Source organism: Channa argus, chromosome 13 (assembly GCF_033026475.1).
Source record: "Channa argus isolate prfri chromosome 13, Channa argus male v1.0, whole genome shotgun sequence".
NCBI classification, from domain to species: Eukaryota; Metazoa; Chordata; class Actinopteri; order Anabantiformes; family Channidae; genus Channa; species Channa argus.
This window is the reverse complement of record NC_090209.1, coordinates 26,932,383-26,948,115: the sequence shown is the minus strand read 5'-3', so window position 1 is coordinate 26,948,115 and position 15,733 is coordinate 26,932,383. Positions and strand designations below refer to the sequence as shown.

Below are 15,733 nucleotides of genomic sequence, written 5' to 3'. Positions count from 1 at the left end.
TAATAAGACCAAGAGCAGGAGCAGGAGGGGAAATGGAACTTGTTTGGACACAAGACAGAGAAGACAGGCAAGGGGACCAACAGGAGGGTCCAAGGGTGTGACAACACATGGAAAATCTAATGTTTTCATGTAAATCTGGAACCAATCAGGCGGTTTGAGTTCTGTCATGTAAAAAGTGCAGAAATATTTCAGAATTTGAAACATTTCAAAGCCAGAAATCGTTCTGAAGCTTCATTTCTTGCAATAAACTCCTTAAGCTTTCTGCACTGTAGCTCATGTTCAGGTGACAGGTGGATTTGATTGAGCGATCACAGTGAATATTCTGTTGGGACCAGGTTTGGCCTGTGGTTGGGACACTCTGGGACAGTCAGCGTTTTTGCTTAAAAGGAATCATAATTTCAAGATTGTGACAGGATCACAATCTTGTCACAATGATTCACAGATGGGATCAGGTTTTCAAGCTGGAATGTAGAGTTTGGTCATAAGACATTTTATCCACATGGTCCAGATCAAACTGAGCAGGCAGAAAAGTTCTTGGAGAGTAGCAGCTTCCTTCCGTGTTCACCATTATAGTTCACTGTTCTCCTGATGGTCGACTCTGGACACTGGCATCAGTCACTGCAGCAGAGGCCTTTAGTTTCTGGATGTTATCCTGGGTTTTTGCTGTGATCTCCGTTGCTCAGTGGTGCTGAATGTTGACCCTCGACTGGTGGTCTCCAAACTCTTTAGAAACTCTTCTGGAACAGTTTTCCAGCCTGGCGAGCTTTGTTGGAGCCGTGACAAACTTCTACAAACATCAGACCTTGACAGTGAAGACCCAGATTTGTCCTCTTTAAATAAGGCCAGACCTCCCAGACTCACAGCTGACTCATCACATTGATTCAAACCCTTGAAATTTTCCTTCAAATGAACTGAAAATCTGAGGAGGTTCACATACCGTAAATATGTGGTTGCAGCAACATAAGACTGGATCATTTACCAAAATACAAACATGATCACTTGTTGGTCTCATTTGTTTAACTGAGTTTCTTGTGTCTAGTTTTTGAACAACTACAACTAATAACTAACTTCATCTCAACATCAACATGGTTTTCAAAGTCCTTGAACAACAACAACAAAAATGATTAAACAGGTTGGTTGATGTGTGTGTACACTGAAAAGCCAGAAAGATGCAAAGATTCTGTTTTGTCCAAACCTCTGGTTAGTTTATTGATGGCCACTAAACTGTCCAACACATGCATGTGATTCACAGAATAATGTGATGATAGATCAAGACCTTTAAACATCAATGCTCCCACTCAACATATCTGAAAGAAGTGACTAAAGACAAGAAAATAAAAATAGCACACAGCATCAAAATACAGTTACAATAACATCAAAACAGAGAACAAAGAATGACTCTTTGTTCAAGACAACTGTTACATGATTTACAAGTCCTGGTGATCATGTATCATACTATCAAATGAGAAAGGAATGTGAATAAAGAAAACAAATCAGCGTGCAGTGACATCATCAGTGACTGAAATAACATTTGATCAGCACATTTAGAGATTTCTGACAATATTTCACTGAATGCAATGTGTTCGAAGATTCAAATAGTTTGTGCAGTGTTCACCGAGTTAAACTAACTTTACTACCACACAGATCAAACAGGCCAAAGAACATTTGTCTCAGGTGCTGACCTCTGTTTTTATACCTTATGAAGCTTTTTTTTTATTAAATAGAACCTAAATGTATGATTTGGATATTTAAGACCTGGTAAAACCATGAGCCATGCACACACAAAATAACTCCTCAGGAAACACAGGCCCTCAGACTTTCTGAAGTGCAATGGAGCTGCTGCTTCCCATTTGGGCTGAGATCTCATGAGGGAACTTTAAACTGAGGTCTCCTCTGGACACAAGAGCAGCCTAACGTGTTAATTGGGCTTTAGATTTCAGCATTTACCCCAACAAGAAAAGCTGGATTAAATTTCCCAAACAGAGAAAATCCTCTGAGAAACTAAGCTGAGGGTTTTTTAATTTGTTTGTTTCTGAATGTGATCACATAGGATGTGCAAATATTGTTCAATTACCACATGATTAATCACCGTTTCGCCACCACTTACACAAACCACATACTTCCCACATCAGGCAGCTCGGTCCCTCTGTAAACTTCAGAATTTGCACATTTATCAACAGAAGAAATGACAATGTTATAACAAATGGTATTCTGAGCTAAATTAAGGATGCTCAGATATTTTAAAAAGTGGTGTGTGTGTGTGTGTGTGTGTGTGTGTGTGTGTGTGTGTGTGTGTGTGTGTGTGTGTGTGTGTGTGTGTGTGTGTGTGTGTGTGTGTGTGTACGAAAAAAAATGTGCAAGTTCACTTCATTCTGGACGGATCCTAAATGGAGAGAAATATGGGTTTATATAAACTTACTCAACCAAGAAAAGCTGCAGCAACAGAGAAAACCATGAAACACCTGGATACAAACCAATAAACCTCTGAATGCAACAGCTGACCTGCAATCAACAACCGAGGTTTTATAGAACATCCTACTTACAAACTTCTAATTCTCCTGTGTTTATTTAACCAGGCAACTTACAAAAAGTGACATTTTACTCTATGTGAGTAAGTATGTGCCTGAGTATTTGTTCCTGCAGTTATTTACGTCCAGCTGCAGACTTCGATATGACAGATAGACCGTTATGTCTTTACAACATATTTCACACTTCTCTTTTCAGATCAGTTAATGAGCAGGAAAAGTGAAGCTTTGGCTTCAGAGTGCAAAGTGAAACACACTGAAGCCAAAGCCGGATTAAACTTTCATATATGAGACATGACTGTTGGACGTCACTTTAAGAATTAATCTGATTAAATCTGATGCAAACATGTACCAGAGAGAGTGTGGGACAGTTTTATCACGTGACACTCAGCAGGCGGCGGCTGAACAGTAACTGGGAGCCGTTTGGACACCTGTCAACCTTGAGTTGATATAAAACATTTATCTCAGCCATCAATACAGGAGGTTTTTTTTATTTTAAAGTGGAATTTAAGTGGTGTGTTTCTGCAGAAATCATCATTGGGACGATTCAGGAAACAGGGAATGAACAAATTTTATAAAGACGACACTGTCGAACTCTTGTTTTGCTGTTTAACACAGAAAAAGATTAAAGCAAACAACGTGAGACAAACAACAAACCGTGTCAGAAGTCCAACAGTTTCTCTTTTTTTAAATCTTCTGATAAAGCTCTGGACAGTTTATTGAACCAATTACAGCCTGGGACATCAGCTGACCCGAAGGGAAATGACATGATGTCGCTGAGCCGATGTTGAGGTGGACAGAGAAGCTGCAGACAGTTTGTTGAGGATGGGGAAGCTGATCAACATGAGAAGCATCATCTCAGTCTGATTTCTTGTTGCTGCTCGCCTGCAGACACAACAGGGCAGTAAGAATTCAGCCACGCATCACCAATGAACCCACAGTGTTTACGGACACTGCAGAATGAACAGACTGGTAATAATTGTGTGTAATTTAGTCAGACAACCAGTCCTCTCTGTGTTACCTGCAGCTTGCTGTGCTCGTCCAGCAGTCTGTCGTACTCAGTTGTCAGGTTCTCGGCCTGTTTCTTCATCACGTGCACATCGTTGTCAGACGTCTGCAGCGCTGAATAATACAAACACCACGTCTGGTCACATGACATCACAAAATCTAAATCTCCACCTTTCTGCTTGTTGTTTTCCTAAGTATAACATATGAATAGTGGCAAGCAAAAGTATGTGAACCTTTACTGCACCTATATCGAAAAGTTCACCATCACGAATTCCATGAATCCAGGTAATAATCATACATGACATATTGTAAATACATGAACAACCCTGCACCTTCTTGCTTTTTCTTCCTACGTTATACTAATGCTCAGTGTCTCATCCACTTTACCTTTCTTGGTGGTCTCCAGGTCCTCCTTCAGGGTCTTTACCTCTGCTTTAAGTCTCTTGTTCTCCTCCAGAAGTCCTGGTTCCTTCGTCCCACCCTCTGGCACCTCGATACCTGCCTCACGCAGTTGCTGTCCAAAGAGAAGACAGCGTGTTAAACATTCAACACTCATGTGACAAACTGAAAGTCTGAGCATGGACACAGGCTGCAGAATAATTGATTGTACACTAAGGTTCATCAGCATTTGCAAGAGGACATACACTTGTATTTAACGATTATTACAAAGGTAGTAAATTTAAGAACAACTAAATGGTTCAAAGATCAGAGCTTCACAGTGCAGCCTCCTCTTTTTTCTAGAGCCCGTTCAGGGCTGCATTACTAGTAGAGTGTCTCTCTACAAATGTCTCTTCCTGCTTTGTGAGCCTACATCCAGAATGCATCAGTGTGGCCCGTCGTGATGACTACATGCAGTGATTATGATGTTAAAAACGTGGAACAAACCTTATTATTAGCCTTTATTAGCCTTAGACTTTGGTAAACAAGCATCAACTGTGCTGGTAATGATCACTGCAGTTTTACAAACAAAATAAATGATCAGTTTTTACTTTCACAACAAAGCTTTACTTGGTCTTGTCGGTCATGATAACCCTCCAATAAGTTTAGTTTCACTCAACTCAAACTGGTGATGGCCAAACTTCAGTCATTGACTTATTTCAATCATGCACTGGAGTCTGAACTGCTTACAGCAGCTGTACGTGAGAATACAGATGTCTTGGACTGGACATCAAATAGACTTCACACCTGCCAGCTCTGATTGACCCCATGTGTGACAGAGCAGTGACACTGTCCAGAGAATTTACAGTGAGTGAGCTGGTGTGGTGTTGACGTTTCTGTCGTGTTGACTGGTGCTCGATGTGCTAAACCAAGCAGAGCATTTCCAGTAGGTGAGAAACGGTCAAAGAGCAAAACAGGATAATATGGAGTAAATAAAATCCAGACCTCATTCTCTGGACACTGTCCTCAGCTCACGAGGAAACTGCAAATTGTTTGATTCCAAGTATTAAAACTGACTTACATTTTATCTTATTAGACAAGGGAGTTACGTTATGGAATAAAGACCTATTTTGTTCGCAAATACAAAACATGACATATTTTCATTCTTGCTCAACTAAAAAAGATTTTGAAGTAGTTCAAAATTAGGCCTTAATATATGTTTGTTGTTCACCAATGTGTAGATAACAGCAGCATCATAAGCTTTGCGCAAAGACGTCCTTGCATAATTTGTGTCTTCCTGGAGGATTTCAGTCATTAGCCATAGAAGCTGACTCGGGCTTATGCATCTCTGACATCAGAATCTCCTCCTCGTGAACTTCTGCTTTTCTAAAACGTAACATGAATCTATGACAAAACTGGAGGATGACAATGTTGAGATCATAGAAGAGAAAGTTGTATGTGGACAAGTTCAGTAAGGTTTTGGACAACATTTTCTGTTGTCATGGTGACACCACCCCACAAATTGTACGCGGTTTTGCGTCTCACTTACACGTGGTGTTAATTTCTAACAATGTGCACAACAGATGATTCAGATCAACCCAGGATGTGTGAGGCTGCCATGACGCACAAATTAACTTGTAGTTAAAATTAGGTAGATCTTCAGCTTTACACCAACTACAAGAGCTTGTGTCGTTTTGAAATATATTTTCAGAAGATTCTAATGGTTCTCAAAAAAGTATTTGTAACATGACACTGAAATGCTGTCGGACAAACGAACAGCAGCAGAGGATTTGTACTAAACCTAATTCTGTGAGGTTGGTGAAGATGAACAGGTGCTGAACTTCTCCGTGCTGATTTGAACGACACACCAGCTGCTCTGTGTGAGTATTTTATGCTGCAGAGGCAGATTAATCCTGCTCCTTCATTGGCTTGTGTGAGACAGTTGTATATCCGTTTCTTTTGTAAAGCAACAATTGTGTCTTCTTGATGAGACTAAGTGTTTAATCCATTTCGATTGTTTTTTTTTCCCCTTTTGTCTTCTTGCCCACTAATGATCATGATTGCGAGTTGGTGTGAGTGTTCTGGCAGCTGCCATGGTGAAGGACCAGTGTTTGACAGATGTAAATAGCACTGTGACACACACTATGGAGATGCCTGTAATTTGTAGGTTTAAATCCAAGTCTAGAACTTACACTCAAACACCATTAAATGCACACATTTAAATTTCCAAACAGCATAACAATCTCCACTTGCTTGGCTGTGTTTAGTCAAAGAAAAACAAAAATCTTTACATTTCCTTACTTAGATGATTCCTGAATAAATTTGAATCTTAAATGACCTGTTGGAATAATGGAGACAGAGTCAAGTGGGGTTCAGTTCACTTTAGTCTCCAGGTGGATTTGTATGGCTCTGTAGCTTCTCTCAGAAGGCAAGAGGATGAAAAGATGCTGCAGATTACATTATATTATTTGTATGTTTTTCCTCATTTGTTAACATAAGTGTGATAATAGTGCAGAGATGTTTTCTCGTTATAATGGTGACTGAAACTACATTTACACTTTCATGGAGGCCTCTGCTAGATACAAGTTTTGCACCAACTGAACTGCTTCAATCCTATTGAGCAGGAGAAAAAAGGTCTGGTCATTGAATACCAAACTCTGATACCCGAGCAGAGCCTAACTGTCCGAGTGCTCCACATGACTACAAATAAGAGCATGAATGTAAAAAATAAAATGGTTGGACGTGCAAGTTGCCTGGAGAGAAAAAAAAAAAAAAAAAAAAAAAAAGTGTACAGCTACTGGTCCTACCAACCTGCCCGATGTTTTGTTTTTGCTCTCTTTTCTTTCCACTCACCCCAACCGGTCAAAGCAGATGTTTCTCCTGCTGAAGGGAGTTTTTCCTCCAATGTTGCCGAGAGCTTGTTAAAGAGGGAATTGTTGGGTTTCTCTATACATCTTTACAGAATGAAGTCAAGACTATAAAGTGCCTTCAGGTGACTGTTGCAAATTGGTGATATATGAATAAAGTTGAATTGAAGACTAACAGATTTTTATAAGCACTTTTAGAAAGCAGTGAGTGAGATTAGTGCATGTGAAAATATAGATATGGTATTAATGATGTGGTCTGTGGAGCTGAGCTGCAGAACAACAGGGTAAACAAATAGTGAGCTTCAGGAGGAGAGATGAAGCTCATCTAAGGTGAAACCCACCATCTATTCTCACCTAAAACAAGCTCCTTGAATAAACAGGCCACCACAAGTAGTTCATTACAACAAGCTGAAACATACAGCAATGTGATAATCTCAGCTTCTCCTCTGGTTTCCTATCCACAGGCCGTGTGGATGAACAGGCAAAGCTTGTTCTCTAAACACACTAAAATAAGAGCTCCTCAAACTGAGCCGGTCTGAGTTTGGCAGACAGCAGCTCCCCTGCTACAGAACAGCCCCTCCCTCTGCCAGCTCTACCTGCTCAGCAGTGAATCACAGAGCATGATTTTACATTTAAGGGAGATACTGGCTTTGGGATTTTGCTGTTTTACAAAAGAATTCAGTTTTAATTTGTCAGTTTATTAGATAACTAAGCCAACACTGAGTGAGTCTAACCAACCTCCTCCATGAAGGTAAAAACTACTTTCAGTAGGAAAATGATTTGGGATTTACAATGACTTAAGAAGGTTGGTGGTTTAATTGTAAACCACTCTGGATACAAGTATCTGGTTTCATAGTAGGATGCAGGGGAGTTTTGTTTGAGAACTGGTGGACAAGTGTTGTGCAATGCTAACTTTGACAGTCTGGCACAATATAGACAGAGACAACTGTAAAGTTTGGATTAAGCTGAATGGAGCCAAAGTATTAAGTGTCAGAGAGCAAACTGAACTAGTCCAGATAAAGAGTGTGGGACTGAATGGCTAGAGACTGACATATTCACAGAGGAAATGACTGATTATAGATGCCTTAGCAAAAAGAAGGAGATTGAAAAAAAAAAGGTTTATAAATTATTTTAAAAAAAAAGAAGATGTTAAGGAAAATAAGTAAATGCTGGCTATACAGAGAGATTACAGGACATGGAATTCCATTTGAACATTAAAGTGAGGAGCACTGTAATAAAACCATGTTCATGGAGGCTAATATCTGTAATTCGGGACAGAGCAAAGTGGCAGAAAGGAACTTTTTTTTTTTTTTTTTTTTTAAAGTGTGGGGAAAAGAAATCTGTGGAAAAGTGTGGAGAAAAAAAAATTTTCTGAAAAGAAATTATAAAACAATACTGAGGTCACTGACTGTAAACTACATCCCAAGACTGTGGTATAGTATTGGGAAATATTGGGACGTCAATGTGGCGCCTAACTTACCAAACAAAATCAAGCAGGAGAATGAAGAAGTTTGAACCAATACTGAACATTTAATGTTTCTAGAAGAAACAAACGAGACTGAAATTGACGCTACAGTTACAAATTCCCTTTACACAAGTATGAAATTGGATGTGAAAACCAGCATGGATTTACAAAACAGATCTGCTTTATTAGCATTATTTGAGTTAAGAGAAAAGATATCAAATGCAATAGAAAACATTCAACATACTCTTGGTTTAACACATGGTATTGGCTAAATTACACTACATCTAGTTAAATGTCCTCTACACTGTTACCTATGGCTTGCTGCAGCGGGAACTGTTGGGTTCTCTCTACACATCTTTATAGTCTTGACTTTATTCTGTAAAGGGCCTTGAAAAACTGAAATAAATAACCATTCAAAACTATTGAAAATAACTTGTGGGCTCCCACAAGACTGAATCTGGAGTCCTTTGTTATTCCTTTTGTTTTGGCAGAAGGAGAAGATGGAGCAGTGTGGAAGCGAGTGTATGAACCTTGAATGTTGGCACTATAACGGGTAAAGGGGGAGAGCGGGCTGATATAAGAAAGGCAGACACTGTGTGAACAAGAGACCAAGTAAGTCCTGGAACATTAGGTTTATAGAGGGACAGGGCAAGACAGACATTTTGGAGACAAAATAAGCCAAGTGAGACTTTGATGATTTGACCATTGCCGAGGAGGGATGTGGGGTATGAGGAAAACAATGAGGAAGCTGTTGGACAGCAGGAGTAAAGGGAGGCAAAGGAGGAGGTTCTTGGACACTGTGAAAGCAAGAAGTAAGAAGAAGTTTGTATAAGAGAGGAAGATGCAGAGGACACAGTGACATGGAAATTGATGATCCAGTGTGGTGAGCCCTAAAAGGAGCAGCCCAAAAAAGCAGCAGCAGCTCAGTCATGAGTTAAAGACATGTGACCAGCTTGGTAAATTTAAAGGAATCAAAGAAGCTCAACTAAAAACTACAATGGTGTTTAAAATGAATATGGGACGTAAATCAGAGAGGTCAAGTAGATTTAGTGTGCTGGGGCTAGTTATTTGAATGATTGCAAATTCCACTCTGAGTATTGGTAATAAGAAGGGTTGAACTTACATTTGCTTTGGATCAAATAAACAGGTCTTAGTCTAAAGGTTTTAACAAGTCTTTCAGTCAAGCAGCTGTTTGTTTGGTGTAAACCTGCACTGAAATGTCTGTGTGAAAAACTGTTTACATTCCCTCACTTAGCCTTGTTTTACCAATGTTATTTTATATGGCGCACAATGTGATAAATCATGAAAATGTGAAAGATCACTTGAGAACATAAAAGCCATTTGAGCTACACTACAGTAAATTCTCAAATAGTTTAAAATAAAATAATTACTCTAGGTGAAGCAGTCTAACTTTAGCTGGTAAACTGCTGTGGTTCAGTTTGACAGACTAAAGCAGCTGCTGAGCTTCAGACCTTTAACTGAGGAGGCTCGGCAATAAAACCTCCGTTTACTGATCCGTGAACCATGTCCAGCAGCATGAGGTGCCTTTATTTAGGTAGCTGGACAGTGTAGTGAGACATGAAAGTCAGAGAAGCAGGGGAATGACGTGCAACAAGAGTCAGAGGCCAACAGTCAAACCTGGAATATTGTACTTATTTTAAAAACTATTACCTCACTTTTTATAACAATTAAAAAAAGAAATCAAATGTATTAATTACATAAAATGTGACTACAAATCATAGTCTTTTACATTTACCAAACGCTTTATCCAGAGCAACATACAAGCAAAGCAGAAAGCCGCAACAATTAATGTAAAATGTCTTGTTTCATGAGACGCAAGCGGAAGGATTTAGTTTTTGCACAGGAAGTCACAGAAGAGTTCCATCTTTAAAATCCTTGAATATCGGGAGTGATGCTGCTTAGTATGCAAAGTCTGGTTGGTTGCTCAACCATCGAGGGACCGAAGCAGGACAGGGGGTACCAAGTGGATCACTACCCTAGGCCAGCATCAGAAGGTGGTATTAGGCTTATGATTACAAATGACCGTAGATCCTTCAACACAAGGATCACATTTCAGACTGAAATAAATAATCCATTCATCCATGCTGCTACATGTTGGCTCATCTGTATGGGTTTGATTGTGCAGCTGGCAGCCCTGTCATGAGGGCATTGCACTAGGCGACAAGAGTTATGACCAGTGCCTGCATGAGGAGTTTGGATGCCTATTCAGAGAGGTAGGGTCTGATCTCTCATGTTTGAGGACAAATGTAGATGCCCTAGAAACAGATGTAGTCAGTAAATCCCAGATTTCTGCTAGACTTTGGGACAATGAAGGAAGATCTTAAGTTAAGGCTGATGACGTGATCTATGGAAAGTGGAAAGTCAGGCTGGGAAAACGATGATATCAAAGACTCCTGGGTCTTAAAGGAGACAGGAGGAACTGGTGGTTCTCAATGGCTGCAGATAAAACAAGAAGGATTAGGACAGAAGACTTAACCAGTTGGGAAGCTGGACTGGTTGACATCAAGGAGATTGTTCAGAGAAAGAAATCTGAGATTTAACTTAAGACTGTTATTCAAGGGTCAAGAGACAAGTCTGCAATTTTCCACAAGGGAGGGGTCGAGAGTAGGGTTCTTAAGCATCGTGTAACTCAAGTCTGGTGAAATGCAGTGGGGAAGGTGCCTGTTGTGATACATTTATTAGTGATGTGTAATGGCTGAGATCAGTGTGGGTGCAGCTGCTTGAAGGAGAACAGGGAGGGAGGGGATCCAGAGAACAGGTGGTAGGATGACTAGAGAGAAGGAGGGTGGAGGTGCCATCATATGTCGGACTAAAAATGTGCTGTTAGATGAAGTGAGGAGGACGTCTCCACCTGGTGGGGAGAACTGTAAACGTATGGCTGCACCCTCTTTAGTGAAGCAGCTGGCACATCAATGGGGGGGAGGGGGGGGGGAGAGAAGTGACTTGAAAGTGGAGAACACCTTCCTGGTGCTCCTCAGTTCTTCCGTGGTCTCTGCAGCCCTAAATCACCACAGGTCCTCTCCACCCCTGACTCAGACGCAGCCACTGTTAACAGCACACTACACTCAGGACTGCTGAGAGGAAATGGCGCAAGTCCATGACTCTGCTCTTGCAGAATATGAAGAAGTGACTGAGATGTGTATGATGCCACCTTTGTTGGCTGTGGGAGTAGTAGATTCTTCTGAGAAAGCAACATGGCCACAGTTTCCTGAGAAAACAGGGGATCTCCTGAACACGTAGTGAAACAAAGGAAGCGAGAATGTGAAGTAGGCCCAGCTAAAACGATAAAGGAAATACAAAAAAGGCTTCCTCGTTTGGTGGAGTCATTCAGGTAGACTCACACCCAAGTAGATCTTCACAAAAGAAAAACTGAAAAGAGCCGCTGGAGCTTCATCACAACAACAAAAACCACTTCCTTTTTAAAGGCAAACCAATTTAGGTGCTTGTTAGGTCAAATGTGTAATTGCTTGTAGATTACTAGGCAAAAACAACAGGCCGAATATCAGTTTCACCACAAAAGCAAAACTTTTTAGCTACATTTGAAATGACAAAAAAAACCGTGATGTATATCAAGAGAAAGACGACCGTAGGAGCAGGTGCCCTGGTCTGAATGAGGATAGTGTCCTTGGCTTTACAGTGACACACAGGACAGATCCCACACACACCCTAAGCCTTACAATTAAATACCTAACCTGAAACGTCATGACAGCCTCGTGTGCTTCTGCTAGTCTCTGCTGCTCCACATTTACATAACGGACATTTGAGACTTCAGAGCACAGGAATGTGTATCAGTAACAGGACTGATCCTCAGGATAGTGTAGTATTTTTCCCAGCAGCGAGGGAAAAACTGCCTCACGATTGAATGAGATTTTCAAACCTGTCATAGCACGTGCACTATATCAATCAGGTCTAGGTGGTGTAGATACAGGATCTGGTAGATCTGTGAGTCACACGTCACTGTCAGGTACAAATGTTTTGGTTTTCTGAATGAGCCCAAGTGTGTGCAACCTCTGCTTGAGGCGTGTTCAGGTACAGTACAGTTTGTAGGTCATTTTCAAATTGCTAAATGCCATGTTACATTAAAGGAAAATCAAAACTAACCCCCCCAATTCTTATTTCACCTGCAAGCTTCAAAGTTTCATATCATGTCATTTTACTTATAGTTCTGAAAATGTTCTAATCAACAACCCTTTATCTTTCAAATAAACACAATCTGGAAAGACTAGGATCACTACCGGGGAAGTCACATGAAAAAAGGGATGGGACTTCTTACATAAGTCCTGAGTAAACAACCTGGGAATTATGAATTAGAAAACAGAACTTGCTTTAAACTGGTTTGAGCCAGTTTAATATCACTACTGACTGGAGAGCAGGATGAGACATTTGCTGGTGATTAAAAGTACTTTACATTATTGACAAAATCCAGGTTTTCCCTTTGTGTGGGGGGTGGTCATCTATAGGGCAGTGTGGGTGTATGTAAACCCATCAGGAAGGTCATAATTTTTCAGGTTATAGGTCGAAAAAACTCTTCTGACACTACATCAGCACATCTTTGACACCAATGCAATGGTTTCTCTAATTTGGGAGTAAACTTGACTTTTACAGATTCTCTGTGAGATTCACTGAGATGTGAGATCTGAGAGAACAGCTGCTGCAACCGGCAGAATCTTACTGACTGTAATGAAGATGTGTGTGTACACGTGCTTGTCACATGCAGATGCACCAGCTTCTCTATTTAGCCACAGAGGACTTGATCTTTCCACTTGGAACAAACCCTGGTCATTTTACCACAGTGTGTGTGTGTGTGTGTGTGTGTGTGTGTGTGTGTTCCTCTGAATACCCGTGTTTATTTGGGTATCGGTGCTGCTTCCTACTGGTTAAACACTGCAGCTGCAGAATTGTTAAATATCAATTACAAATTTTAGCTCACAAATTTAACATCATAAATTTCTCTCATGTATCTAGATCATAATTATTGATTCTTACTTTTCATTTTTGCATTTGTTTTTATAACAAAGAAGCAATATTATCATTACTGAAAAGTTTGATTTACGTCAAAATAATCTTTGTCTGCTTTTAAGTGGAATAGCTTCAAATTAACGTTTCAGTGTTGAAAACAAGACAAAAAAAAAAAAAACTACTGCAAAAAAAAACAAAACTTGTCAACATATGAAGACAACACAAAGACGTAGAACAAAATACCTCCAAGTACAGACTGAAACACAAAAGCATCACAAAGAGTCAAAAATGACAATAAAAAGTTGCAAACCCACAAAGAGACACAAAGGCAGCAAAGAGAGAATGGAAGTAACAACCGCTAAGACACCAGTACATCTGCTTTTACAGGGTTTTGCTTCCCCTATGATTTAATTTTGGGCTGAGACAGAACTGTACTGTAGCTGGTGTTAGCATGTTTCCATTTGACAGATTAGCACAAATGTTTGAGTTCCTCCACTCTCATGCAAAGTTTATGAAAAGTTCCCCTTCTGGTCAATTTGAGCAACTCAAAGATCAATTTTAAAATCCAAGAACGTGTGTTTAAATTACAGGAGCAGGAGGCAAGTGACAGACGAGACCAGGTGACATTAAAATCACCATCTCCAGTCTGAATGGGGAAAAAATAAAAAAATAAACCCCAAACATGATTCTACTGACAAAATGCAGAATCACAAAACATAATATTTTCCATAGTCTTAAGATAAAGTCGTTTGTAAAATGTATTTTTTATAGAATTAAGTTCAGGTAACGTGTTGCGCGTGTCTCACCTCTTGCAGCATCTCGTTGTCCTCCATGTACTTCTTGGCAGCTCTGCTGGCTCCCTCCGCCTGCTTCTTGAAGGCCTCGTTGGAGGCCATCATAGAGGCCTGCTGTGAGAGCAGTGTGGCCAGACGTCGCAGCAACCTGCAACACAGAACTCAGATTTTTAAGTATTGGATTCAGCTTGAATTTTACTGATACTTAAACATGCAAAATAATTATCAAAGTTAACCATTAGTTACTCTGATAACTGATTAACCGTTTCACCCCATCCCATTTCAATATAAGAGCATCTTAGTTTCTGCTCTTCTGAAAACTTATGAGACTATGAATTTAATTTGATAAAACAAACACATCTTGCACATCAATTGTTAATCAGCTCAGGTGCTGGGTTTTCAGTGTCCAACTCCCTGGAGCCTGAACCCTTTCCTCTCCATTTCTTTAGTACAGCTGCTCGGATCACACTCCACAGAAACATCTCAACATTGTTACGGCTCCTCTGATAGGACCAGTGAAGTGAACGCTTGAAGCACCCAGTGGTCAGTCTCTGTCCTGTTCCACAGCTTTGTGAATAAAACTTTCCTACTGATTCATTTATGACACATTTTAACCATTTAGTGAGTTTGGTGAATCTGACTGAAAACTGAAGCAGAAAAGTCAGATGTTTAGGACAAGAACAGGACCATATTCATGTAATTGTGTTACAATAGATGAAAGAAGACTCAATCATCAAATAAAAATGATTCATTATGTAGCAGCTGCAGTGATAAACAGCACATTAGATTATTCAGACATCAATAACAACCTTAAGAACAAACACCACCTAAAACCCTGAAACACTCTGCTGCATCAGCTGGTACACGTGTGTGTATTTCTGTCATATAACAAACTAACAAACATACACTAATATAGTCATTCACATATAGTAACATGCAGAATGAACCCTGACATTTTCCAGCTGAGCTCGGTGTGTGGTGTTCACTGTGCCTGTTGTGTGCAACATTGACAGGGGATGATGTAATGGGGGTGGGACCCTTCTGTTAACTGGACCACCTGGACCAAAATAACTGTGCACAGTCTTATAAGTCAAAATGTCAGCATGTGTTTGTCACTGAGCTGCTGCATCTGAATAAAGGACAAGTCAGGTGCTTCTATACGTTTAATTTAACTTCACATGACACTGAACTCTTGCCTTCTTCTCTCCAAACAGAAAAAGCTTTCTGCTGTGCTCACTCAAGTTGACTTTAGAGCTCGTATTCTTTAATAGAATGCAATACTAGAAGTCAATCAATGAACAGGCAATAAGGCCTAAACTTTAGTACATGAAATTCTTTTCAGGAATCCCTGGCTATGTGCTACAATAGCTCCTGATAAGATAAGGTCATAAATATATACAATGCATTCCAAAAGTATTACAAGCACATAACTTTTTCCACATTTTGTTGTTACAGCCTCATTTCAAAATGGATCAAATTCATTATTTTCCTCATAATTAATAATTCTACAAACAATACCCCATAATGACAACGTGAATGGAGTTTGAGATCTCTGCAAATTTATATATAAAAAAAATAAAATTAAAAATGTACATAAGTATTCAACGTCTTTGCTTAATACTTTGTTGAAGCACCTTTAGCACCAATTACAGCCTCAACTTGTTTCGAGTATGATGCTACAAGCTTGACACCTATGTTTGGGCAGGTTCTCCCGTT

General features: G+C 39.9%; 1 protein-coding gene across 1 annotated transcript in view; it reads right to left on the bottom strand.

Annotated features, from left to right (window-relative positions):
• Window positions 1-2,251: 2,251 nt before the first annotated feature.
• Window positions 2,252-15,733, bottom strand: part of bcap31 (B cell receptor associated protein 31) — a 28,417-nt gene continuing 14,935 nt past the window's right edge. The window contains exons 5-8 of the mRNA XM_067526699.1: window positions 14,030-14,165; window positions 3,921-4,047; window positions 3,547-3,647; window positions 2,252-3,410 (exon numbers count right to left, since the gene is read on the bottom strand). Of these exons, the coding sequence (XP_067382800.1) occupies window positions 3,384-3,410; window positions 3,547-3,647; window positions 3,921-4,047; window positions 14,030-14,165 (391 nt within the window). The 3' untranslated portion in view covers window positions 2,252-3,383. The remainder of the gene's footprint in view (window positions 3,411-3,546; window positions 3,648-3,920; window positions 4,048-14,029; window positions 14,166-15,733) is intronic.